General features: G+C 39.0%; 1 protein-coding gene across 1 annotated transcript; it reads left to right on the plus strand.

The window, feature by feature from the left end:
• The first annotated feature begins 14,786 nt into the window (after positions 1-14,786).
• On the plus strand, positions 14,787-15,935 carry LOC148038580 (germin-like protein 5-1). Its single transcript, XM_087673623.1, has 2 exons — positions 14,787-14,935; positions 15,037-15,935. Exon 2 carries the CDS (start codon positions 15,073-15,075, stop codon positions 15,733-15,735), a length of 663 nt encoding a protein of 220 aa, XP_087529749.1. The 5' UTR covers positions 14,787-14,935; positions 15,037-15,072; the 3' UTR covers positions 15,736-15,935.
• Positions 15,936-26,447: the final 10,512 nt, after the last annotated feature.

A 26,447-nucleotide genomic window follows, 5' to 3' on the forward strand; every position in this document is an offset into this window, starting at 1 on the left:
TGTGCACTTTAGATTCCCATACTTGTTTACATAATAAATTTAAATCTAGCATGCTGCTTTACATGTAATTTATTTGTGAGCTACCAGTGAGGTTGTCCATGAGGGTGTGTTCAATGTGCAAGGAATCATCCTCTTGAAAAAAAGAAACCCGCAATAGAAGGTATACATCCAAAGAAAGATTGGTAATTGTTGAGATTTGTCACTCTAATGATCAAGATGATAAAATAGAGGCTAAAGTGGTTATCAAACTAGAGCAAGAGTGGAAGCATACTCTCCATGAAGAGGCCTAGGAGGATGAGGCCACTGTCAAAAAGTAAGAGGTTGTTGTTGCATCCTCCAATGACACCACCATGGAGTAAGAGGAGGCACCCACTACCAATGAGGTACATGAGGAGGGAAATATTGAGGAGTGTATTGAGGATGCTACTACTCAGGAGCATGAGGTCTCTATGCACCAATCCCTTGATGACAATCTTAAATTGTCTAGCTTGTTCCCTCCTAGGTTTAGGAAGAAAAAGACCCATCCCCTTTAAATCCATAATGCTTTTGAGCCTATAAGTGTGCATAAAACTAGATCTTGAGGATATCCATTGTTTTGCCCTTTGCCTATGAATGCTCTATATTTTATATAATGCACCTTCTCTTTTAATATTGACCAATGAGCAAATATCTTGTTTACGAAACATGTGTTGTGTGAAACTAGGCATACTTTTATTTATAGTTGGATTTGAAACATGCCTTAGATTGAGTTATTTGATGCATCCTACTTAGTAGTTCCCTTTTGATGGAGCATGATTGTCACTTTCTTTGTGATCTTAGTAGAATGACATATAAAGTTAAGTCTCATAAACTCCAACAAGGGTAAGACTAGGGATGCCCTTAGGTCAATTGACATCATGTGCGAGTCAACTTAGCTCAAAAAACACATCGTGAGGCTAATCAACTTGATTGCATGAACTTTTCTTTCTTTAAAGATGAGATTTTCTTTAGTAAAGAAAGTACCCTCCAAAATTGTGGGTACCTTGTTAATCAATCTCAGTATTGACATTGTGGCACATATCTATTGTTGATGCATGCCAATCACATTCTCTTCTTTGAACACATTCTCTCCTTGAATTTAGGCCTTTCTCTCTCTTTCATATGCCTCTTTAATATGCATGATTATGTAGTGTCTAATTTTTTATCTAGCATGGGGATGGTATACCAACACCTTGACAATTGAACCCACAAGTCCAAGGAATTGCGCATGACTTAGCTCTAACAAAAGAAAGTGAGGTGATACATTAATATGTTGTTGCTACTATGAGTGATAAGCTCGAGTAAGTTACTCATGAATATGTTTGCATCACATGGGTTCAAAATAAGGTATTTTTAAAATACCATTTTTATACATTATTTACATATAAAAGGGTGTAATATAAAGGGATTATTTACAGATTGAATAGAAAAGGGTTATGTTTATTCAAAAAATTTCACATATAAGGATATTTATAAATAGGCCTTGAACACATGTGATGTAGAGAATATACATATAGTAACTTCCCTGAGGTGATAAGTCCCCCTTCTCCATTTTTGGATAAAAGGTTGTGATCTAGAATTTTCATTGGCATGAATTCATTCAATCCACAAAGTTTAATAGTTGATGCACAGGTTTGAAGTTGAGCCTTCATGATGCTAGAGATTTCTTTGATGTCTTTGTCTATTAACATATTATTGGATGCTTGATTTATGTATGCATTACAAGGCCTGGCATTTAGTTTGCAGTTTCATAGATGAGCAAGTTTATGCATAGACCATGTACTTAGCATTGGCAGGCAGTAAAGTAGATCTCTCAATACTTGAATGATAAGCAACTTGGGCTATTTTATCTCAAGGGAGGATCATTACTACCAAATTTACATGCTTTTTTGAATTTTAACTAGCTAGGTGTTATGAGACTCATGTATCCATAAGTGGTTTTTGCTTCATACTTAGTAGCTTATGCATATCATGGTTGAGCAAAAAGTAACCTATTGTGACTACTTCTAGTTCCCAAGGAGCCCACCTTATAAAACATTTAAGATGCCACATGAGTTCAAAAGAAAGGGTATTATATTTAGTAAAGTTTATAGGATTATATTTACAAAAGGGATTTTTAAATTATAATTTAAAAAATTCATAAGTTTAGTAAAGTAAAAGGGGTCATTTTAAAGCCATGTAGCATGTAAAGAAAGGGTATTTCTTAATATCCTTTGAACATGCATTATATAGAGGATTTCTTATAGGTGGACCCCCCGAGTTCTAGTTGTGAAGCTGACTATAAGGTAGCTTTCATAGATACAGTTGAGTGTGTTTAGCTTAGAAGACTTTTAGTTGATTTGGATATTCAACAATCATTAGCTACCACTATCTTCATTGACAATCAGAACATATTGGCAATTGCATGGAATTCAATGTTCCATGCATATACTAAGCACATTGAGGTGCACTATCATTATGTGAGGAAGAGACTCTTTGTAAGAGAGATCAAGTTGTCCTATGTGCCAATACATCACAACCTTGTAGATATTTTCACAAAGGCTTTGCCTTGTGAGAAGTACTGGGGGTAAAGACACTTGTGCCTATGCTGCCCATGTATTCACTGTACTGATACTATATATACACTTGTACACTTCAAGTGGTAGCAGCCCATCACTATCACTTCATTCTTTATTCTTTTAGTGACTAATAGAATAAGGGAGGCCAATCATAGATTGTGACTATTGGAGCTCCCACATCTTGAGTCTCTTTCTCTTTGTTGCTCTCTTACTCCATCTGTTATAGCTCACACCTCAGTTGCTTCTGCTTGCTTGTACTCTCACTTGAATTTCTCCCTTCAAGAAATTCAAAGCATTTTGCAAAGCTTTGGGCTTACTCCCCTTTGTGGATTGATCCAATCCATAGGACTTGGTACTTTCCTATACATGAGTGCTAGCTTTTTTCACTAAATCACTCTTGAGAGGATTTGTTGCCATATTCTAGTATCGATGTGTGTGAGCACACTTGGGACTATTGAGGCCCTTTTTCTCCTCTTTAGGCATTTCCCCCCCCTCAACATTCCTATTCACTTTTGGGTATAATTAGTCTTGTAAATTTTCTCCTTACACATCCCTCAATACACTCTGAGTTGTTCTCTTTCAAGCTTCCTCTTCTCCTAGTTGTGTACTTGCATTCCTACAATCCTAAATCCAACATTGAACTTATAGGCAATACCATCACATTCTATAATAACTTATACAAAGCTAGAAACATTTTCATCCACTCCATTTCAGCTCTACATTGTTTCCAAGCTTCAAGAAGTCCCTTTAAAGGGTAGGACTCAAAGAGATTAAAGGCAAACCTTTGCAACTCACCTTTACATTGTTTAGATTAAATCAAAGACCTCTATCCTTTGCCAAACTTCTCACAAAGTTGAGAGATATATTGTCAAATAGTTTGCCATCAAATTTAAGAATCCCTTGAATCATTTTTAGGGAAAAATAAATTTGTAGCATTAAAAAAATGATGATCTTGAAACCTTTGATTGAAGTTATCAATATTTGAATGAAAGCCTTTGTTAACATATGCTCTCTTCAATAGTAATCTCTTGTCCTTTATCCACTAATCAAGTAAACTATAAAACATGTTGATGTATTACACCTATTTATCTTTACATGAGAATTCACTATTTTTTATTTCCTTCATGAAATTACTTAAGTATTGGAACTATTTGCAAATATACCGGTCATATACCAATCTTTAAGGAGCTTTCAGGAGAGTAATAAGAACATCTATGATCTCTCTTCCAATCATAGCTACATCACAATCATTCTCTTGAAACTTTTGAATTAACATATTCATCTACTTGAGAGAATCAACCATGAAATGGATAATAAATATCAATTGAAATTTTGATGCCTTTAATACATTGTTGGATACATTTTCAAATATTCTAGCCATATAAGCAATACTTTTACCAACTTGATATAACAAGCCAACCAAGGTGAAAAATGAGCTAATAATAAAATCAAGATTAATCTTTTAAGAGAAAAATACTAAAAGTACATCTTTTTATGAAATTTCCATGAGACAACCATCTCACTCCATGGATCCTTATTATCTCTGTAGGGTGTCTGCTAGTCTCAATCCACGGCACACCTTTTAGTAGTCCATCAGTAGGTTTTCCGAAAATGATGCTGCTCGGTGTTTACTTGGAACATCACGAGGTTTGTCACTTAGGCCCTATTGAGTCTACTTTGCAACGGGAGAGTTTTGGCCGAACCCACTAGGATTGACCTGAAGTTTTGGGTTCCTAAAATCGGATGGGTCTCCTAGCAGCCAGCTAGTGTCAGTAATTTCGAGTCCCACTTTTACAAGATTACTCGATCTGAAGCGGACTTGCCATTGCACTTGGTTCAAAGAGAATGGGAGATGGAGGGGCGTGCGGTACATCAATCCTCCTTCCCATAAGGCAAAATCCCATTCCGACCCCCTAAAACAATACAAGACAGTTCTACCTAACGACTAGTTGGTCAATTCACCGGTCTTCCTATTTCTATTGCCGATTTAGAAAAGCTCCCAGCTAACTGAGACCACCCTACCATTGGACGGACACGTCGAGGGTTATGCCCACCCTCTTTCCTTTGATGATGGGTCGTCTTTAGTTTTTTAATTACCTACAGTACATTTATTGGAACATATACAACCATCTTCCTTAATTAGTCCATTAAGTCACAGGTTCCTTCACATAATTTATCTCACCAACACGTATACAATTTGAACAGTAAAGCAAACTTCTTTATTATATTGGAAGCTTATTACAATTTCCATCTTTTCGTCCCAGTGGAAGATACACAAAATTCCATAAGGATATTCTGTCCACCAATATTCCACCCTCATAACTAGTATTTAGGATTCTAGGCTCCCATCCTGGGTCACGAAGAGGCTCATTAGAGTCTAGAAACAATGCAGGATTTACAGCCAGAGCCCCCTCTCACACCTACATTTCCTACTATCCGAGACTATCCCTACTAACAGACCTTTCTCCTACGGAGCCGGTCCAAGCCTCTCGTAGCAATAATCATGACCCCCCTTGGAGTAGGGTCTCACCGCTAGCTTGGGGGTAGCCTAGCACGATCCTTCCTTTTATTCTGTTTGACAATAATTTCAATCAAAGATCTAGATTCTAGCAAACACAAACATTCCTTTCAAATGTATATCAAATGATGCAATGACAATCACCCCATCATGCAATTCACAACTTCACATAGCCAAGGTAGACCTTATCCTAAGGTAACCTTACATTCTAATGAGGATTCTCCTCCCCATAAAGAAGTGTTGAGTACATCTCTTATAACATGTTAAGTAAGGCATGAATTTTCCGTTTGGGCTATATTACCCAACATAAGCGAAATTCCTTAAAGAAATATATTGTGCCAATAACTCAATGAGATGACCTATAGGTCTCTTAAATAGACAATCAGTTTCTATAACCATCTCTAGTCAACTCTTAACCTTGTCACATTTGACCATAACTATATCGAATGTGCATAAAGAGATATGCACAATAACCTTTGGCAATTAATTCTAACATGATTCTATGACTTAGAATCTCAATTAATCTAGCTGCAAATCATAGCAATTAATTGTTTATGCTTGTACTAATATGTTTTCTAGATAAGTTATCAATTTGTGTAAGTGAAGAATATGGAAGCTAATATCTTATGTCATTATCTTATATACCAAAATAATAATCTAGTAATGAATAACCTGGTTTGGCAGCATGAGGACATTAGGAATTTCGTCTTTACTCATGCTTGCATTAGCCACATCTGATGTTCCGTTGGTAGTGGCAACTCCCACAACCTCGAGCACTCCCGTATCATTGGCAATACCCGTTGCTTGACCGGTAGCGTTGGTCCCCATGGTTTTTCCACTTCGTCACTTTGGAGTCATCATCCACAAGTGGTTCAAGAGATAGGGAAGGTTGAATAGATTTGAGATGAGAGAGCATAAGAGAATATGGCTTAGTTAAAGATCAAGACAAGGGAATTGAGCTAACTCTCTTCCTCTCTGTCTCTCTCTCTCTCACTCTAGCTTCTTCTCGCAGCCTCTTGAAGGGATATCCTTCTACATCTCTTTCTCTACCTCTCTCTCGCAGCCTCTTGGGGTCTCCTTATGTCTCCCTAATTGCCCCCCCATTCCTCTTTTTTATAGTGAATTGGAGAAGAAGGGTTGTGGCTAAGAAGAGGAGCTCCTTGTGGAGGGGGATCTTGGAAAGATCAGTGATCTGATGCTCAGATCATAAATCTGATGGTTCCATTGGCTCTGAAAGGGGGGTAAAACTTCAAGACACTTGTTTAGAAAGCTCTCAGTTCACTCCTTCTTTTCTCTGTTCAAAGTGTTGTTTTCTGTCTATAGACTGCAATAATGGTGCACACAATTTTGCCTCTCTCTCTCTCTCTTTTTCTTTTTTTTTAAATATTATAAAATCTTCAAACTAACTAACACATCACTTGTCTTTTCTTTTAAATGACATCCAATCCTAGAAATCTCCATATCTCTCTTTTTTAAAGGATAATATCTAAAATATTCTAGTCTTGTCCAAAAAGCTAATATTTTTAGACAATCCTTACTATACACATTAACATTAGTGATTAATATAGCTCATCTCTCTTGTTCATGTTGTAACTTCAATGAAGGGTGGCTACGGTCCTTGTTAATTCATAAAGAATATCGAGTTACGACTCGATTTTATTTATTTTTAATATTAGGTAGTTATTAATATTAGTTAATTTTTGTACTTTAATTAGTAACCTTACTAACTTATTAATTGACTAACTAACTTTTGAACTAACCAACTAACTTTTATTGCCTGGAAATATTACAATCTCATAATTCCTAGGTAAAAAGGCTAGCATAAGTTTACTTACTTGATTGAACATTCACCTCAAGTGGAAATTTTTAATTAAGGCAAGTGTCGTCATTGTTACTAGAAATCCATCTTAGATGTACCTTTTCCATCAAGGAAATAGCCTCAAGTGAACTTTTCCAATCAAGGTAAGTATTGCATATATCAACAACATGCATATATAGCTCCATTAGATATGTAAGCACTTTGGCAAGTGAGTTTTTCAAAACCACATTTTCTTCTCACAAGTTACAAAGTTATTAGTACAAATATTATTCTCATGGTATTGACTTTTGTTTGCTTATTCCAATCAATATGATCAATCCATGACCTTGATTGGTGTCCAAGGTGGTTTCAAATGTCAATCAAGGTTCTTAATCACCTTGAGTGAGTTGTCTTGGCCTATATGCTTAATATAGACTATGTGTAGATCACTTTGAATGATGTAGAGCTGGTCAAGGTGATGGATAACCTTGATTAAGTGATTGGATTCCAATCAAGGTGATAGTTTCAAACCACCTCAAGCGGTTGAGATGCACTCTATACATACATTATACATAGAAATCTATGATATGAACAAGCATACATAATTCATAAGGCGCAAGTTAGTCTCATTAGCTACATAAGAGTTATTCATCTACTTGGAAGTTTAACATGTGAGTTAACTGATAGTCATTAGAGTGAGACATTGAATGCATGCTTCAAAGGAGCTAATTAGTAGCCAATTGGCATAATTATAACACTAGTCAATTATGCATTGTTTGACCTTATAGGCCCCTTTCCTTTATGTTGTATCATATCTACATTTGGCATATTATACTATGTGCCAAAGAAGAAATAAAAATAACTAATAAAAAAATAAATTTAGAATCTACTTCTCTTCTCATGTGCTTAAGTGAGTTTCTCCTTGCATCTATTATGTGTGTTCAATGCATCAATTCAAGTGAATCTCCCACAATTTGAGGTTTGTCATGGTTTCAAATCTTCACACTATTAGGGTGTCTTGGAGGCTAAAGCAAAGGAGAAAGAGTGAGGATTTAAGCAAGCAAGCAACATATAAGAACCTCTCCCAAATTTTCATTCTTAGCTTGGGATATTTCTTGTGGAGTCACCCAAAGTAGGGTAGAGCATTTGGTATGCAAGGTTATCAACAATAGTTTCCAAGGTATATAGTATATTCTTAGTCCCATTTTACCTCCATAAGACTAAAAATAATAGTTTTAGGAAATATTAAATTATTTATCATGTTGGACGTTCTTAAGTGTACAAGTTATAGATTTTATATTTGTAAGTTCTGAGATATTTGTGAAGTAATAAACACAAGGTTTATTTACATGTTGTAAATTGTATTCATTATTTAGTAGTGAATGAAAAAGGTTTCTTGGTATGTGATTGTGCACTTCTTGTTCAAGTTGTACATTATCTAAGATACATTTTTCATGTTTGCAAATAACATGAATCATGGTAAACCTTATGTGCAGGTGCTCCATGTAAGGACATTCACACTACACAAGTTTTCCTCTAAACTACATATTCAAGAATTTGGGAATTTTTATAAAGTTTGGGAATTCCTAATGTGATTAATATTTGGACACATGGTCAAATCTTATCCCTTGAAGATGAAATTTTCCCTAGATACTATATAAGAAATCCCCCAAGTCCCACTATCAAATATGGGGTTAAGATTTAGCCACTTAGTGAAATCTTTACTCCTTGTTTGAAAGTGAAACTTGGGAGATTCCCAAATTCTCTAATATGGTATTTCTTGCTTCAACTAGTACAAATAGAAATACAGATGCAAAATTGTAAGAAGGACGAAAAGTGATACAAAAACTATTTGAATTCCATTTCCAATTATGGCATTTTGATTATAAAAGCTTTGGATTATGTATAAGAGGGAAATTTTTTGTTTTAATACTATAATTTTGGCATATTTACAATCTTTGTATCCTCTCTATATCAAAATTGTCCAAATAGTTAGTGTCATCAGTTGACTGCTCATCATCTAAGTCAATGGCATTGGAATGGGGATATGGCATTTCAACTCAAGGTTCTAGGCATAGAGCTAGAGGGTCATACGCAAGTGGTATTGAGAGATTTCGATGAGAAGCGTAGTTGATTAGATTTTCAACAATCTTTTCTCTAAACAAAAGAAGTTCATCATCTATATAAGTTGCTAAGTGCTCACCCTGCATAAAATCGTAGAAATGAGACTAAGTATAAAATTGTTAAGGCTATGTGAGGTTAAATTAACAAAAAGTAAACTTACATCGCCCATTTTTTGCCCAAATAGATGTTCCAGCAATAGTTTTGCATTGTTGCAAACTCTCCATCCACAACTATGGCCGTCACTCTGCTCTGACACACTGTGCAAAGAATAATTCTTATGTTGTCCAACATTTTGTATTATTGAACCGCTACCTCGAAGCCCTTTACTAGCTTTTCCAAAGAATTGATTTGGTAAAGGAAAACACAGTTAATGCTTTTCTTTCTCCCTCTCTCCCTCTCCCTCTTCCTCTCATGGAACTTACTGCTTCACATTGTCATGGTATCCTTTAGTTGAGTTGGCTAGAAAGCATCTCCATGTGGGAATATCATAAACAATCAGGCTTCAATGATATCTACAAGAAAGCAAGGAGGATAATAAAGTTTGGAAATTAAAAAAACATTTGAGATAACTTAAAATAAACATACCAAAATGTCCTTATCTTTCATTGTATGCCATAACCAGATGTTGTACGAGATCCAAATTGCAATCTCAATACCACAGGCACACATCCAGATATGATATTCTCTACTGGGTCAAAATGGTCCATAGGAGAGAATCTATAAAGGAAAACCTTCTCTTGAACATTAAGGGAAGGTTTACAAGACTTAAGCTACAAAAGAAAATAAATAGTAAGATTTAGGCCATATGCATATACGATGAAAAAATGTAAAATTTTTAGAGTCTCACAATGCCTTAAGTATGCAGTCATTACACGATCGTTGACCTCCTTTTAAAGGTTTGAGAGGACTCAAATATCCTCCTCGCTAAAGCAAATGGCACTGAGTTGCTACTAGTGTGGCCTTCTTAGAGGCAGCACAACATTAAAAAATGGACCCAACATCTCAAGCGCCTCACAATTGTCCTCGTGCATGCTAACATGCCTCTCTCTTTTCTACACGGTCTCTCTCTCAGTCTCTGTCTCCCTAGCCTCCATCTCACGAGCCTCCCTTTCTTCCTAGGCAACCTTCTGGGCCTTTAGCCTCGTGTTGTGGGAATGTGAGGGTGTGACATCAATCACCCTCACCTTCTTGCCCTTTTTGAGGGGAGGGATATCTAAAATTCCCTTCATTCCTCAAGTTACTCAGGTTTAGATGCGATAAGTTGTTGGTCCCACAAGGCATTATAGATAGGAATTAAAAATTTTACTACATCAATGACCTGTTTGGTATCCTACACTTCTTGAGGTGCATCATCCTCCTTCCTTGCTTACACTCGGCATGTCACCATCTTCTTCACCAATATTATGGCCATGTCGTGAAGCATCCCCTCTGGCAAGAGCTTTACAAGTTCTACCATGTCCAAGCTCTCAATAGATTCTCTGGGGCATTTGGTATGGATTTGCATGGCACAAGATTGTATTGGTTAGTGATGCAAGTTCATTATGGTCGTGGTTATAAAGAGGATTGTAGCTTCAGTGTGACCATAAAAACCATAAAACAAAGTTAAGGGAAAGTGCAACACCATGCAAGGGATCATCAAGGGGTTTTTAAAATCCCTTGCTAAATTTATTAATATATTTGAGAAAAATTATGTTATTTCTAAAATTATCTTCTATGTCCTTAATCTAGACTATTAATTTACCAATTAATGCATCAGCTATGCTACATCATTTAAAAAAAAAGGAAAATTTACAATTAAATTCTTTGACTTGAATTCTATTGAAGGGTTTAAGTACATTATCCTTCAAATATATTGTAGCTAATTTAGAGAATACTTATACATCCTTTTAGTCTCTTTGTAAAGAAATGGGGAAGTTTCTCTAAGGCCTATCAAACTAAAAATTGGGTGACCCTTCAAATTTAGTGCTTTCAAGCTAGGAATCAAGGAGTGTGACATTATTGAGGATGCACTCATGCACCTCCCGAGGGACACAATAAACTATTTTGTACCCTTTTACCTTATGCTTTTCTTATATAATTGGAAACTTTATTACAAGTATTGCATGAGCGTACAACATCGTTATACTCTCATCTAGTAGCAAGGCATAACTATTTTTTTAGTTGTGGCAATTTAGCATAGTAAACATCTTGCACCACTATGCCTCCAATGTTAAAAATATTGCCCCAAGAGTCCTTCACTTGCTCAACGAGGATTGTCTTGGCTTCTTTGCATAGAGTTCCTCATTGTCTACATTTATAGGAGACTCTAGAACTACCAAATGGTCTCCAACCTTCAAAATATCAACCAATTATTCCTACTAGTCTAAGTAGACAATGTCATCTTGCTCCCATGCAGTGCTTCATTCAACTCTCTATCAGGCTCCAGCCTCTCTACCTTCCATAACTACACATGGCTCATATTGATGCACTTATCCCAAGACTCATTAACACAAAAGGTATAAAATCATAACAAAGTTTGAAACAAAACTTGGATAGGGTCTTTGCAACTAAATCCCAACACAGAAGGTGTGCCAGGAGTACTTTTGACTCTTTGGTAGGCATACGCATTGCTCATGTTAACATCAGTGATCTTCACCTCTAAAAAAGCCTTTACTTTCCATCATCAACCATCTACCAATTCAACCATTCAACAACATCATGGGTATTTTGTAGTTTGGCACAATTTTCATCCAATTGCCCAATTGTTAGAGCACACTTTATCACAGCACTTGCACCATCATGCTCTCTTACCATGCCCAATACCAAAGTAGTTCCATAGCATTCCGTTATTGGTTAATGATAGGTACCTATCATTACCAATGTAGACAAATGTATTACTTGTACATAATACTAGCATAGTATATAGAGCACTAGCATACACTAACATCGACCACCATCACAGAGAGTACTAACATTGTCCAACACAGGCTATCATCACAAAGTACTAGCAGCAAAGAGTACCAACATAGATAGTACCAATATCAATAGTGCTAGCAAATGGTACTAACAATGAATATCATTGCTAATTAGTTTTAACACTAATATAGATTACTAACATAGGGTACTAATTAGCATTAATAGAGGCTAACATATAGCACTAATGCAAAAAACTAAAATGAAAGACTGATAGTAATACGATATAGTACTAACAATGAATACCATTACTAGTTAGTTCTAACAACATATATTGCTAACATAGGGTACTAGTCGGAGGAAAGCACCAATGTAGAAGGCTATTGGCAAATAGTACTAACAAGGAAGAGCACCAAGACAAATAGTATAAACAAATATTGACAAGAGTATGGTTAATCTTGAACACTAACTTATAGTTTTAATACAGTTCTAACTAAGATTACTAGAATAGTTTTCACATAAAAGAATAGTACCATGTACTATTGGCATAGTACATAACTAGTACTATATACAACAAACAAGTAAATAATACAAAAAACTAGCAAGGATAGACACAATACTAACATGAGGCTACGAAAGCACTAAAAAACCACTAACATTAGTGTTGGCAACAATTGACCTCACCTTGCAATGAAGTAAAATAGTCATGCTGCCTTAAATTGAGATACTTCTTCATTTGACCAAACCTAGTGCCTTAAAAACTTCTGTCCTTGAGACACAAGGTGTTGAAAATGAACCATAAAATAATGTTGAACAAATCATGTGTTATACTATTGTCATCTGAGATATAAAAAATTGCAATGAGCTCAGAGGATAAAATAAAAGTTTTGGGCAATTCTTACATATTCATAGAAACCATGCAAGTTTGTGCCACTTGACTGATAGTTCCTTTGGGCACACTACTGATCTCCACAATTCTAACATTGAAGAAAAGGTGGCAACATGGGCACTACACTTTTCCCTTACATTTGGCCTACAAAGTATGCATGAGCAATCACATGCATCCCCATATAATGTTTTGTACTTGTCCGCATGGATGTCATTGCAAGACACGTTAAATTAATTCTTGTATGGTAAACACAACAACACATGTATTTCTTTCCTTAAGTTTCCTAACAAAACGGGGCTCTAGGCTTTGAAAAACATGAAACTCAATGCAAATAGAGGGATGCTACTCTTTGAAGTTCATGAAGAATTCTACCTACATCACCAAAAGACAATGAATAAAATTAAGAATTACCAAGAACAAACTTTGATACTATCAATAGGAGTTTCAGTCGTTATAGTATAATGCTAGTAGGACTATCACTGATAATTCATCTCTTGAAACTATTTATCTATATCATGTGTGTTCAAAGAATCCTTTAAAAAACCATTTGTTTTGTGAGAAACTAAGTCCTGCATGGTTCATTGAAGAAAATAAGGCAAAGTTAAGTTATACTATGTTGAAGGTAGTTACATTTGATGTAGACACACCTTCGTAAGCTCTAAGTAATGGCAAGGACAAATACTATAGTTTTTTTGACTTATTTGTTGCCTGTAGACATCCTTCTTGTTTGGAGACACCCTTATGTTGCTTATCCAAAATTGAATGATGGAGTGAATAATATATTCCCTTAGATAATCAATCCTATATTTGCGATGTTCTCTTACCCATTTGAACTTCTTAGCTTGCACATTAGCATGATGTTTCTTCAAAGTTCTTGGTTGGATACAAAAGGATTTAGCAACTTTCCTATCACTATATTTTCTTTTTGTTGCATTGTTAACAACCATGTGAAGTGCTACTCTCTTTGCATGTAGCTTATCTGCACTTTTTGCATCTGACTATGCATAGTGATGTCTTCATGTTCACTATAATAACCTTTGAAATTGCTTGCTTAGGGAAGATTGTCTTCTTCATGATTTGTTGTAGTTTCACATGCCATAGAATCCTTTCAAGCATCTTTGATCATCCTTCTCTATCAAAACTGCTAGTAATGTTGAGAAAGTAGCGCACTACGAATAGTAAAATACCACATTCACTTTTTACATCCCGTTCGATGCTTTCTTTGACATATACTATATCACTCTCCTTGGAGATCCCATAAGTGGTGACCACTAAGGCCATGCTGGAGGTGGAGACCCAGCCTATTTGAAAACTTCCCTATGATCCTATTGTCTGAATGGGGGAGAATATTGCAAGGAAAAAGGGAGAGACAAAAATTGCAGAGAGAGAGAGAGAGAGAGAGAGAGAGAGAGAGAGAGAGAGAGGACAAGACAAAAGACTGCAATTCAAGGTGATTGTTGTCTTTTTAACTTGGATCCCTCTTCTTTGCCCATTTGGAGACTATTCTAACATCCATAAACCTATGTGTCCCCTCCCCTTCCTCATGAGAGAGAGAGAGAGAGAGAGAGAGAGAGAGAGAAGGTGTGTGTGTGTGTGTGTGTGTGTGTGTGTGTGATAAAGAGAACAAGAGCCTATCATCCTCCTTATATAGCTATATGTCCCACCATTGATTAATGTGGTTCAACGGCTGTGTTTAGGGTGTTGTGTGCATAGCTTGGAGCCTTTTGGTTTACCCCATCTTTAGTGTGACACATGTAACGTAGCTACGGGCCTTTTGGGTACTTCACATGGTTGCCACATGTTAGGATATTTCAAAAGCTTATCTTGAGTATATGTAAAAGATAAAACTAAAGATAGTTTATATACCAAAAGGTTCTTAATGCTTCTTTGATAATAGATAAAGATAAAGATATTTGATACACTAAGATCGTGGCGGAATTCAGCGATATTCGAAGTTCGAAATTCGAATCCTTGCTTCAGACTCCAGAGGAGAAGCGGTAGATACGGTGTCACTTGCATGCAATTCATCCGTCGAGATCATGGTTGGAGAAAGAGAAGAGGAATCAGGATTCAGGATGAAGCAAGAAAAACAAGACAAAGTATAAAAGCTGCCAAGTACGAGCGTACCTACATCACAGGTACAGCATCTCAAGAGAACAATCTCTCTCTCTCTCTCTCTCTCTCTCTCTCTCTCTCTCTCACATGTGTTTCACAGTATAAGAAGAAACGTCGTCTGCAGAACCACTGCGGGAAGAATATATTCGTTCACAGACAAATGGATAGGAGCAGCATCTTATTCTGTTCCATCTTCTTGGTCTGCTGCTCTCCTTTAACTGGCTTCGCGAGCGATGCGGACCCACTGCAGGACATATGCGTGGCGGACCTCAACTCCACCGTCAAGGTGAATGGCATGGTCTGCAAGGCCGAGGCCGCCGCCGCTCCGGAGGACTTCGCCTCCTCCTTCATTGCCAAGGCCGGCAACACCTCCAACCCCCTGGGCTCTGCCGTAACCCTCGCCAACGTCGCCAAGTTCCCGGGCCTCAACACCCTGGGGATCTCCATGGCGCGCATCGATTACGCCGTCGGCGGCCTCAACCCGCCGCACGTCCACCCGCGCGCCACCGAGCTCTTGTATGTGCAGAAGGGCTCCCTCTACGTAGGGTTTGTAACCACAGGGAGCAACCAGCTCTTCGCCAAGGCTGTGAAGGAGGGGGATCTGTTCGTCTTCCCCAAGGGGCTGGTCCATTTCCAGCTGAATGTAGGGAAGGAGCCTGCCGTGGGCATCGCTGCCCTCACCAGCCAGAATCCTGGCACCTCCCAGGTGGCTAAGGCCCTTTTCGCCTCCTCACCCGCCATCGACGACGCCGTCCTCGAAAAGGCCTTCCAGATAGGCGCCGGCGACGTCCACCACCTCAAGACCGTCATCAGCAAGAGCTGATGATGATGATGATGATGATGATGGGGCGGCTGCTTTCACCACTCGAAGACTTGCCGTCAGTTCTTATAAGAAGTAACAGAGAGGCTCTCGCTGCATCTGTCGCACCATTTTGATCCCTTTTTGTTGTCATGTGTTTGTCGACCATTTTCATTTGCGATGTAGCATGGTTTGCCCAGCAATATTGTCTCATAGCGTTTCTTTACCATCCAGCACTCTAATGTTCATCACTCCCACTGTCTTGATCACATGGACTAATGCTCATCACTGACACTCGACACTGTCATGGTCACATGGAAATACATTATCCAGTCCGCTCAGTCACGGTCAACGTCGAACGATGCTTTCACATGCGAAAGGTTATGATCACAGGTCACGACGAACTTTTTCCCAACCGTAGTTTTTAATTCCAAAGGCTATCTTTATGTAAAAAATACTCAAAAGATGAACCTTTCTTGTCAAGTGATGAAAAGCTCTAATCTCTCTTCTGGAATCCGAGCCATTTGAACTACAATAGGATAATTTTGATAACACTATTGTGCGCTAGAAAGAGAGAGAGAATAATATTGCTGTGCAAACTCCAAACCTATCATAATAATAACTCTCCTATCAGTCTATTATGGATTGACGTGGTGCACGAGGGGCAGTTATGTGCTTTCAAGTTGCCATGTGTCCCGAAGGAACACATGCAAGTTCTTCTTGGGAAGCAGTAAGAACGGAATCGATGCCTCCGGAGCAACAGACGCCCTCATTGGACTTCAAGAATACTCTTTAATAGGAATGGTGAAATTAACATGACGGAGATTGATAAGGCGTTGAAGAATGATCAGGTGAAGTATAATGATGCATGCGCGTTTGGCCTTTAAAGCTAGTCATGGGAGTTGTATAGGAGTCAACATCTCCTACTACACTGAGGTGTTTGTGCTATGCTTGGTATATTATACCCCCAATAATTCTAACCAGAGAGCTTGTTTATGGGAATTTCTGCAATAGCATTTGGATGGAATGAATGCCCTTGTGGGGGGTGATTGGAACATGACCTTGTATGGCATTGATAGATCCCACGGCAATGGCACTATCAATTTGGTGGAAAGAGAGAGTTGGTGGCACTTTGAAAATGCTTGTGAACTAAGGGATATTGCCTTGGTCTTGGACAAAAATGTGAACTGTAATTTACCTGGCATAATAAACATATTGGGCACACTTGGCGTGGTAGTAGGCTTGACAGAGTATATGCTACATGTGGTGCATGGTGGATAGGGGGTGGTGTGAGGTACAAGCTATTGGATGAAGTGATGTCATCTGATCATGTACCAATTCTCATCTCCTTTAGGCTTAGGGGCCACCGCCCTTTCGCTTGAATGCATCCTTTCTACATTATGAAGCTTTTGTTAGCAGGATTGAGGATGCTTGGAGAAAAGCTTCTAAAGGTTCTCCTATTTGTGCTTGGCAAAAGGCTCTTCATGTAGTTACTTGGGTTGTGAAGGAGCATGGCACGAATAAAGTGACATTAAGAAAGAATACCTTGGAAGGGGCTACTAGTGGTAGAAGCTCGACTCTAGCTTCCCTTGCAAGTGAGCCAGGTGATGCATACATGTAGACTTGTCTAAGAGACATTGATAATTTTTTAAGCCAAATGAAGAAGTTGTAAGAGCAGCTAAGATTTAGTTAAGGGGTAAGTGGGCAGTCTGTGAAGATGGACCCAACAAGTTTTTTTTGTCTCAATTGAAAGCTAAGCAAAAAAAAGAAACTATAGCTGAAATACTAGATCAAGATGGGAAGATGGTCACGGATCATACTTCAATCTCGACTGTTTTTAAAAACCATCTAGCTGCAATTGCTGGGACTGCCCTCGAGGAAGTTACTATATATATATATATCCTCTACATCACGTGCTTTTAAGGCCTATTTATAAATATCCTTATCTCACTACAAGATATAGGCCTTATACCGACGTTAAAAGTGACGAAAATGTAAATAACAAAATTTACTCCTGTCATCACAAAAAGTATCGTTATTGGCGACGCCATAGAACAGTCAGTATTTGCATCGGTATCAGCGTCGCTATTTGCATCGATATCAGCGTCGCAAATACCAACGCAAATAGCGACGTTGATAATGACGCTTTGCGACGCTAATAACGACGCAAATAACGACGCGTGCAGGTAAATTTGTAATGCTAATAGCGATGGTAATAGGGGGGAAAAATTTTGTGGCCCTGCCACATATAGCACTGTGTGCTTTATTGGGGCCATACAAAATAGTTTCTGTACTGTGTACAATGCTCATGTAAACAAAAACAAAGTGTACTTAAATCATAACACTGATACATGAAATAAATACATAATCGCATAATGAAAGCTACTGGTACAATCATAACAAGATATTACTACTACATAGAAAATGTCTACACAAATCAGGCGACCAAAAAAGAAGGGTATGTGAGCTCCAGGGATCCAAGGGCAAGCTACATATCCTCGCCTTTCGAAAGCTCATCCCACCCCAAAGGAGCATCGAACGGACTCTGCAAAAAATGAAACAACTACACATTAGTCCAACATACAATAATGCATTCTAATTAAACATGGTAACTACAGATAAGAAAGATGAGTGACTTGTAATGGAGTGCTGTAAAGAAAACAAAATACTAACTGTTAGAAACATGATTGTCAGTACAAAGGATATTGCAAAAAAATAAGCAAGCAAAACAAAAGAAAAACTGTAAATGGCCCCGCATATTTTTGGAGTAAGGCATCCTATGATCGCGATTGGTAGTACAAACTGCCACAAATGAGAAAGCATTATGAACAATGGCTACACTCCAAATAGCAAAATGCGCACGCCAATAATAATCCATTTGTAGTACAAAACTGACATATCTTATGCCAGTCATGGGATTTTAGCCCTGATAATTGGTCGTCTTTAGAAAATGCAGACCTGAGAGAACGCATCATACCCGTCGGACTTGACTACTTGCTTCACAATGTGCTCTTCTTTAGTGGACAAAACCCAAGGAGCGCGAGGTAGCTGCACTCGACTGTGGCCAAAACGCCTCCATCTTGCCTACCACCTTCAAATCCATTCGTGCCCCTATAGTGTCTCCCTTTCCTGTGATGTGGTCCCATAGCAAGCTGCCCATATTCTTGAAAATATGCATGGGATCCAACAAGTGGTTGATCTGTAAGTGGGTCCAATATGGCAACTCGTAGAAAACTGAGAACCGTCGCATTCCGTTTGGATGTGACTCACGTGGACCATTTTCAGCTCGTACCAGCTTGGGGCATTCATACGTGTTGGAGGTCGTCCAAGAAAACCTTCCATGAGTTCATGACCCTCTAGCAAGAAAGTGGTGTGTCCTTGATATACCATCTTCTTCATGGTTCATGACCTTCGAGAGTCTAACTGTGACCCGCATAATGGACATGCATGATAACCTGAGGTAACCAGACCTGTTCCAACACCTTTATACCATCTTCTTCATGGTTCATGACCTTCGGGAGTCTAACTGTGGCCCGCACAATGGACATGCATAATAACCTGAGATAATCATATCTGCTCCAACACCTTTATCCACTGAGTACAAACTTGAACGAGATAAAATATAGATATTACCAATGAGAACGGAAGCCTATTTACCTGAGCATTCTCCAAATCCCGGAAAGTCATGCATCGTCCACATGAGAATGGCTCGAATATTGGCAGACCGTCGATCATCGCGCTTGCTCATATCTTACATGGTGATCCCCTCCTCCCACAAAATCTTAAGCTCATCGACTAATGGACAAAGATACACGTTCATATTTTTTACTTTGTAGCGGCCAGGGACGAGTAAGCTAAGGATGAGATGTCTTTTCTTCGTAGAAAGCCATGGAGGGATATTGTAGTTGACAAGGACTATAGGCCACACACTGTAAGAAGTTGAGTGCAGACCGAATGGGTTCACACCATCCATTGCAAGACCGAGCTGAATATTCCTTGGCTCTCGGGCAAAGCCTGGGAAGGTAGAGTCAATGTGACTCCATACGTGTGAATCCGCTGATATTCGTTGAACTCCATCTGTGGACCTATTCTACACATGCCACATTGTCAACCTCGCCATGCCGGACATATGAAACATGTGGTTTATGCAGGGGATAAGCGGAAAGTGTCTAAGAAATTTTTGAGGGATTGTTTTCCCTTGCAAGTCCTATCGATACCTGTGAGTACCACACTTTGGACATGTCTCCATAGTCTCATATTCTCCTCGAAACAGTATGCAATCGTTGATACATGCATGGATGCTGTTGTAGTCCATGCCAAGCTTTCATAAAATATGTCATGCATCATCACAAGACTCAGGCATAGTATTTGTAGGTGGTAATATATGATATTTCAGTAACCTAAAAAAAATCATAAAACACCTTTAAAAAACACAAATGTTTTTAATGATAGTGCCGAAAAGAAATCAACGAAGCGTACGTACAAGGTACCTGAACAACTCGGTCACACTCGCATCGCTCCACCCATATTTTGCTTGCACACTTAGGAGTGTAAGCAGTATCTTCAGGCAAGATACTCGGCATCCATCATATAATGGTATGGATGCTTTCTCTCTAAGCAGATCAGAAGTCTCGACATCCATAGGAATCAATACATCGATCATTGCCTCCATCTCAGGTTCCAAGATTGTAGGTAGGTCTGGAAGGCTGCTTGTCTCCTCTGGTATTGACGGTATAGATTGGGTAGTACCTTCCAAGTGGTTGATTGGCTCAGGCACTCCATCCATCGCATGCCCACGAACTCTTCTAATTGGCCGCAAAGGGTGCACTCCTCCTTGGGATGAGACGTCACCTCCCGGGATAGAAAATTTTCCAGCCACACCCAATCTTCTTGTATATGGTATTCAATTAGCTTGCGAGTACAATGCATGATTGATATTAACTTTTCTTACCGTTTGCTGAAAATCCAAGTTCACCTGATCAATGATCTCAGATTGAAACTCGCTGAAGCGTCGTACGTGTTCTATAGACAATCGACGTTTTCGTCTAATTTTCAGCTTGCATTGAGAGCAAGGACATGGGACATGCTGATTAAGATACGCCTTGTGATCTTAAACAACAAGACCTTCATTGTTTTCCATTTTGTCTACGTTACGACAAACAATTTATTTTTGTTATCATTCTTTTTTTCACGACTACGATGACTACAACTACGACTACGACTATGACTACGACCATGACCGTGACTACCACTACCACTACCACGGCTACGACCACTATAATAAACAAGAAAATAAGAAAAAAAACTACTACTACTACTACTACTACTACTACTATTACTACTACAATAAACAAGAAATTAAGAAAAAACTACTACTACTACAACAATAAACAAGAAAACTAAACAACAATAAATAAGAAAAGAAAAGAAAAACTACTACTACTACTACTACAAACAACAATAATTAATTTCCTTTTCTCTCTTCCTCTCCCTCTCTCTTTTTCCTCTCCCTCCCTCACCCTCTCCCTCTCTTTCTCTCTTTCCCTATCAGGTTTAATGTTTTTTCTCTCTTTTTCTCTCTCCTCTCTCTCTCTCATTTCCTTTTCTCTCTTCCTCTCCTTCTCTCATTTCCTCTCCCTCCCTCACCCTCTCCCTCTCTTTCTCTCTTTCCCTATTATGTTTAGTGTATTTTCTCTCTCCTCTCTCTCTCTCATTTCCTTTTCTCTCTTCATCTCCCTCTCTCATTTCCTCTCCCTGCCTCACCCTCTCCCTCTCTTTCTCACTTTCCCTATTAAGTTTAATGTTTTTTCTCTCTTTTTCTCTCCCCTCTCCCTCTCTCATTTTTTCTCTCTCCTCCCCCTCTCTCATTTCCTTTTATCTCTTTCTCTCCCTCTCTCGTTTCCTCTCCCTCTCTTTCTCTCTTTCCCTATTAGGTATATGGATTTTTTCTCTCTTTTTCTCTCTCCTTTTCCTCTCTCATTTTTTTCTCTCTCCTCTCCCTTTCTCATTTCCTTTTCTCTCTTTCTCTCCCTCTCTCATATACGCTCCCTCCCTCACCCTCTCCCTCTCTTTCTCTCTTTCCCTATTAGGTTTAATGTTTTTTCTCTCTTTTTCTCTCTCCTCTCACTCTCTCATTTTTTTCTCTTTCTCTCATTTTTTATCCCTCTTTCTCTCCCTCTCTCATTTCCTCTCCCTCCCTCACCTATTATGTTTAATGTTTTTTCTCTCTTCTCTCCCTCTCTCATTTCCTTTTCTCTCTTCCTCTCCCTCTCTCACTCACTCTCCCTGCCTCACCCTCTCCCTCTCTTTCTCCCTTTCCCTATTAGGTTTAATGTTTTTTCTCTCTTTCTCTCTCCTCTCCCTGTCTCATTTTTTTCTCTCTTCTCTCCCTCTCTCATTTCCTTTTCTCTCTTTCTCTCCCTCTCTCATTTCCTCTCGCTCCCTCACCCTCACCCTCTCTTTCTCTCTTTCCCTATTAGGTTTAATGTTTTTTCTCTCTTTTTCTCTCTCCTCTCCTTTCCTTTTCTCTCTTCCTCTCCCTCTCTCATTTCCTCTCCCTCCCTCACCCTCACCCTCTCTTTCTCTCTTTCCCTATTATGTTTAACAACTTTTCTCTCTTTTTCTTTCTCCTATCCTTCTCTCATTTTTTTTCTCTCCTCTCCCTCTCCCTCTCTCATTTCTTCTCCCTCCCTCACCCTCTCCCTCTCTTTCTCTCTTTCCCTATTATGTTTAATGTTTTTTCTCACTTTTCCTCTCCCTCCCCCTCTCTTTCTCTCTCCCTCCCTCTCCCTCTCCCTCTCTTTGTCTCTTTCAATGTTTCCCTCTTCCTCTTCCTCTCCCTCTCCCTCTTTCATTTCTTCTCCCTCCCTCTCCCTCTTCCTTTCCCATTTCCTCCCTCTCTCATTTCCTCTCCCTTCCTCTCCCTTTTTCTCCCTCTCTCATTTCCTTTCCCTCCCTCTCCCTCTCCCTCTCTTTCTCTCTCATTTCCTCTCCCTCTCTCAATACACACGAATTATACTCATTTCCTCTCCCTCTCCCTCTCTCATTTTCTCTCTCTCATTTCCTCTCCCTCCCTCTCCCTCTCCCTCTCTTTCTCTCTCATTTCCTCTCCCTCTCTCAATACACACGAATTATACCTCATTTCCTCTCCCCCCCTCTCTCTCTCCCTCTCTTTCTTTCTCATTTCCTCTCTCTCTCTCTCAATATACACGAATTATACCAAAACAAGTAAAAGAGAGACAGAAAACTCCCTCTCCCTCTCTCATTTTCTCTCCCTCCCCCTCCCCCTCCCCCTCTCCCTCTCTCTCTCTTTCTCTCTCCCTCCCTCTCCCTCTCCCTCTCCCTCTCCCTCTCCCTCTCCCTCTCCCTCTCTTTCTCTCTCCCTCCCTCTCCCTCTCCCTCTCTCATTTCCTCTCCCTCCCTCTCCCTCTCCCTCTCCCTCTCTTTCTCTCTCATTTACTCTCCCTCTCTCAATACACACAATTTATACCAAAAACAAGTAAAAGAGAGAGAGAAAACACAAAAGCAACACAAGAATGGACAATGCACTCACCATAAAGGCTCAAAGAAGGGTTTGACGGCTCCTCTTTGCGAGGGCGGCTCCTCTTCACCCTCCGTACACCTCCTCCTCTTCTTTGCGAACGGCGGCGGTGGCGGTGGCGGTGGCGGTGAGAAGCCTTCTTTCTCCTTCTTTCTCTCCCTCTTAGCAAGATGCTTGCTCTCCCTTTCGCTCTCTCTTTCATGAATGGGCGAAAAATGACGCGCTCGGGTTTCAGCCCGCATTTTTTTTCTCTAGGTACCGTCGCTATTTGCGTCGCTATTAGCGACATTGCTATTTGTCGTTGCTAATGGGCATCACTATACCCTCATATCCTTGTAGTGTCTGTGAATTTTTTATGAATAAAACATAAACCTTTTCTATTCAACATGTAAATAGCCCCTTTATATTATATCCTTCTATATGTAAAAAATGTATTTTAAAAATACATTATTTTGAACCCACGTGATGCACACATATATTCATGAGTAACTTACCCGAGGGACTGCCCCTCCCACTCCTTTGAACTATGAGCAATGTGCTCACTCTTTTCTAGAAGACTCAACTTCCATCTCTCCTTATCAGGCCCTTTTGCTGGATTGGCCTTTCACAATGGAGGAAGTAAAAAAATACAGTGTTCAACATGAAACCTAGAAAATCTCTTGGAAAAGACGGGTTGCTTGTTGCTGAGCCTGTTTCAAAAATTTTGAAACTCCTATAGCAATGATGTGGTGAACTTAATGAATCATGTGAGGAATACTGGAATAATTCATGCATATTTCAATAGTGGGGTGATTAAACTTATTCCTAAAGCCCATGATTGCACTAAGGTGACCAATTGGAGAGCGCTCACTCTCTTGAGCTTTACCTATAAAGCTATGGCCAAGACCTTGGAATTAAGGGTTAAACACTTGTTTGCCAAGTTTATCCATGAGAGGTAGTATGGAATTGTATTTGGTAGAAAGATCCATGATGCGGTATTACATTTTATTCTCTCAATGGATTACTCTCTTGTCCTACACACTAACTTTCTACTAATTAACATGGATTGGGACAAGTCTTATGATAGAGTTAGCTAGTCATTTGCTATTCAAAGAGGGGCTATTTGAGCCTTGCTACTGCTAGATGGATCAATGAATGCAATTCAATTTTTTGCTGATGATAATGCATCAATTGTGCATGTTGACCAACAGTCTGTTAACAACTTGATGAATATCTACACGGAATTCTCTAAACTATCTACCTCTAAAATCAACTCTTCTAAGTCTGAGCTCTTCTGGTTTTCTTGGACTGACCCGAAGACTTGGGTGATGCAGTTGGGCTTTAAAATAGTCAAGCCAAGTGAGATTGTCTGGTATTTAGGTGCCCCCAAGAGTAGGCATATCTCTTACCCAACAGAGATTCAACTGGTTTCTGATGAAATTCCAAGACAAGGTTAAAAAAGTGGATGGCAAACTCTCTCTTGTTTGCAAGTAGAATCACAGTGATTAAGACCTTCCTTTAATCTGCAGTGGTATACATTGCCTCACAGATGCCTTTCAGCAACTCTGCTTGGGACAAAATTGAGAAGTTGATGTGGGATCTCTTATGGTTTAGAAATGGGGAGAGATCTAAGTCTCAAATCAGCTAGGACCTAATCACAGAAGATAAGAAGAATGGAGGGGATGGGCTGGAGAGTCTGGCTGATAAATCCCTTAGCCTATCTCTGGCTCTTCTCAAGAGGATGGATGTGTCTCAACCTTGGACTATCCTACTAAAGTTTTGAATTGAGAGGGCTAACATTTGAAGTAGTGCATGGTTAAATCTATTGTGGCAAGATATTATTTCCTGCCCTCACCTCAGGATATCAATTCCCTAGTCATGGCAAAAGCTAATAGTTGACTCCTCTTGGTCTTCCAAGGGAGATATGCATGGTGATTCTTCACTTTTCGGAAGTGTGTGGCTATCTCCTTTTGCTTATGATCCAGATAAAGGAATTAGAATTTGGGACAATTTGTGGGACAATACTGAAGGTACTTGGATGCAAATTGATTTGATGCAGATTAGATATGAGTTGAATAATAAGAAGTTTGACTTCTTATGCTATGTTTTGACTCATCTGAAGTCAACATGGCCAACCTCGTCATTCAAAAAGGATGACTCAATTTTGAAGGATCTTGTTAGCCTTTTGGGCAAGTTGTTGGTTCATTGCAAATCTCTACGGGATGTATCAGTACCCTCCAATGCCATATTCCTCTCTATGCAATGTAAGTGGAAGAATGAGTCCCCTATGGCTAGCTTTAGAACTTGGAAGAAGAGACTTAAAAGACTCTAGGAGGCTACACCATCTCTTAGTCTGAATGTATTTCGGTGGCATCTGTTGCTTAAGAAGCTCCCTCTCAGGTGCCGTTTGGCTGACAAAATACAAATATCCCCTCTATGTCCTTTGTGCAAGAGAGTAGTGAAGACTGATAAACATCTCTTTTGGGATTGTGTACAAGGAAGACTTGTTTGGAGGAAAGTGAAACAGTGGATTAGACAAGCAAATTTGAATGACAAGTTGTGCTTTTCAGTGGTCCTATTTGGTGATCAAGGCTCACTGGATGATGATACTTGGAGGCTAATCAGTCTCCTATCTGCCATCACCTTGAAGTTTATTTGGTCATGGAGAAATACATGTGTGTTCAGATCTTGCACTATCAAGAGCATTGAGGATGCTATAGATTCACTAAAGGATGAGTTTTAACTAGTTTTGAAGCAACTCAAGGATTCACACTGGATCTTTAAACTGTTTTGAAAGAAACTCTATGTTTTGGCTTAGGCCAAGGGGCATAACTTTCATGCTGTAACTATATTTACCTTTGCTCATTAATATCAGTTCTCGCATGCATTATTTTTTAAAAAAACTACAATAGGATAATTTCCATTTGGCATTCCATTGAAATGATCAAGTGAGCTTCAACCAAAATTGATGACACTTGCTCATATGATAAGGCCAAAAATAGTTGAAAACACCTTGCATATCATGTACCCAATGGTCTTATTATGCTATGTAGCTAAATCAAGTAAAGTAAGGGTGTGAATACTGTCTATCGAATGATCATGCACTTATGTCATTTTAGCTAAATAGAGAAAACTAAGGGTGGTGCCATGACCAACTCTTGCTGGACTTTGTTGGGAACTTGTAAGAAAAGTGAACATGGTGTGGTATTTATTTTTC

The sequence above is a fragment of the Lygodium microphyllum genome, chromosome 3 (genome assembly GCF_053477565.2).
Source record: "Lygodium microphyllum isolate KBCC chromosome 3, Lygodium_microphyllum_v1.1.10, whole genome shotgun sequence".
NCBI lineage: Eukaryota > Viridiplantae > Streptophyta > Polypodiopsida > Schizaeales > Lygodiaceae > Lygodium > Lygodium microphyllum.

Excerpts from the sequence above, each read along its gene's own strand:
- LOC148038580 (XM_087673623.1), top strand. The coding sequence starts at position 15,073 with ATGGATAGGAGCAGCATCTTATTCTGTTCCATCTTCTTGGTCTGCTGC.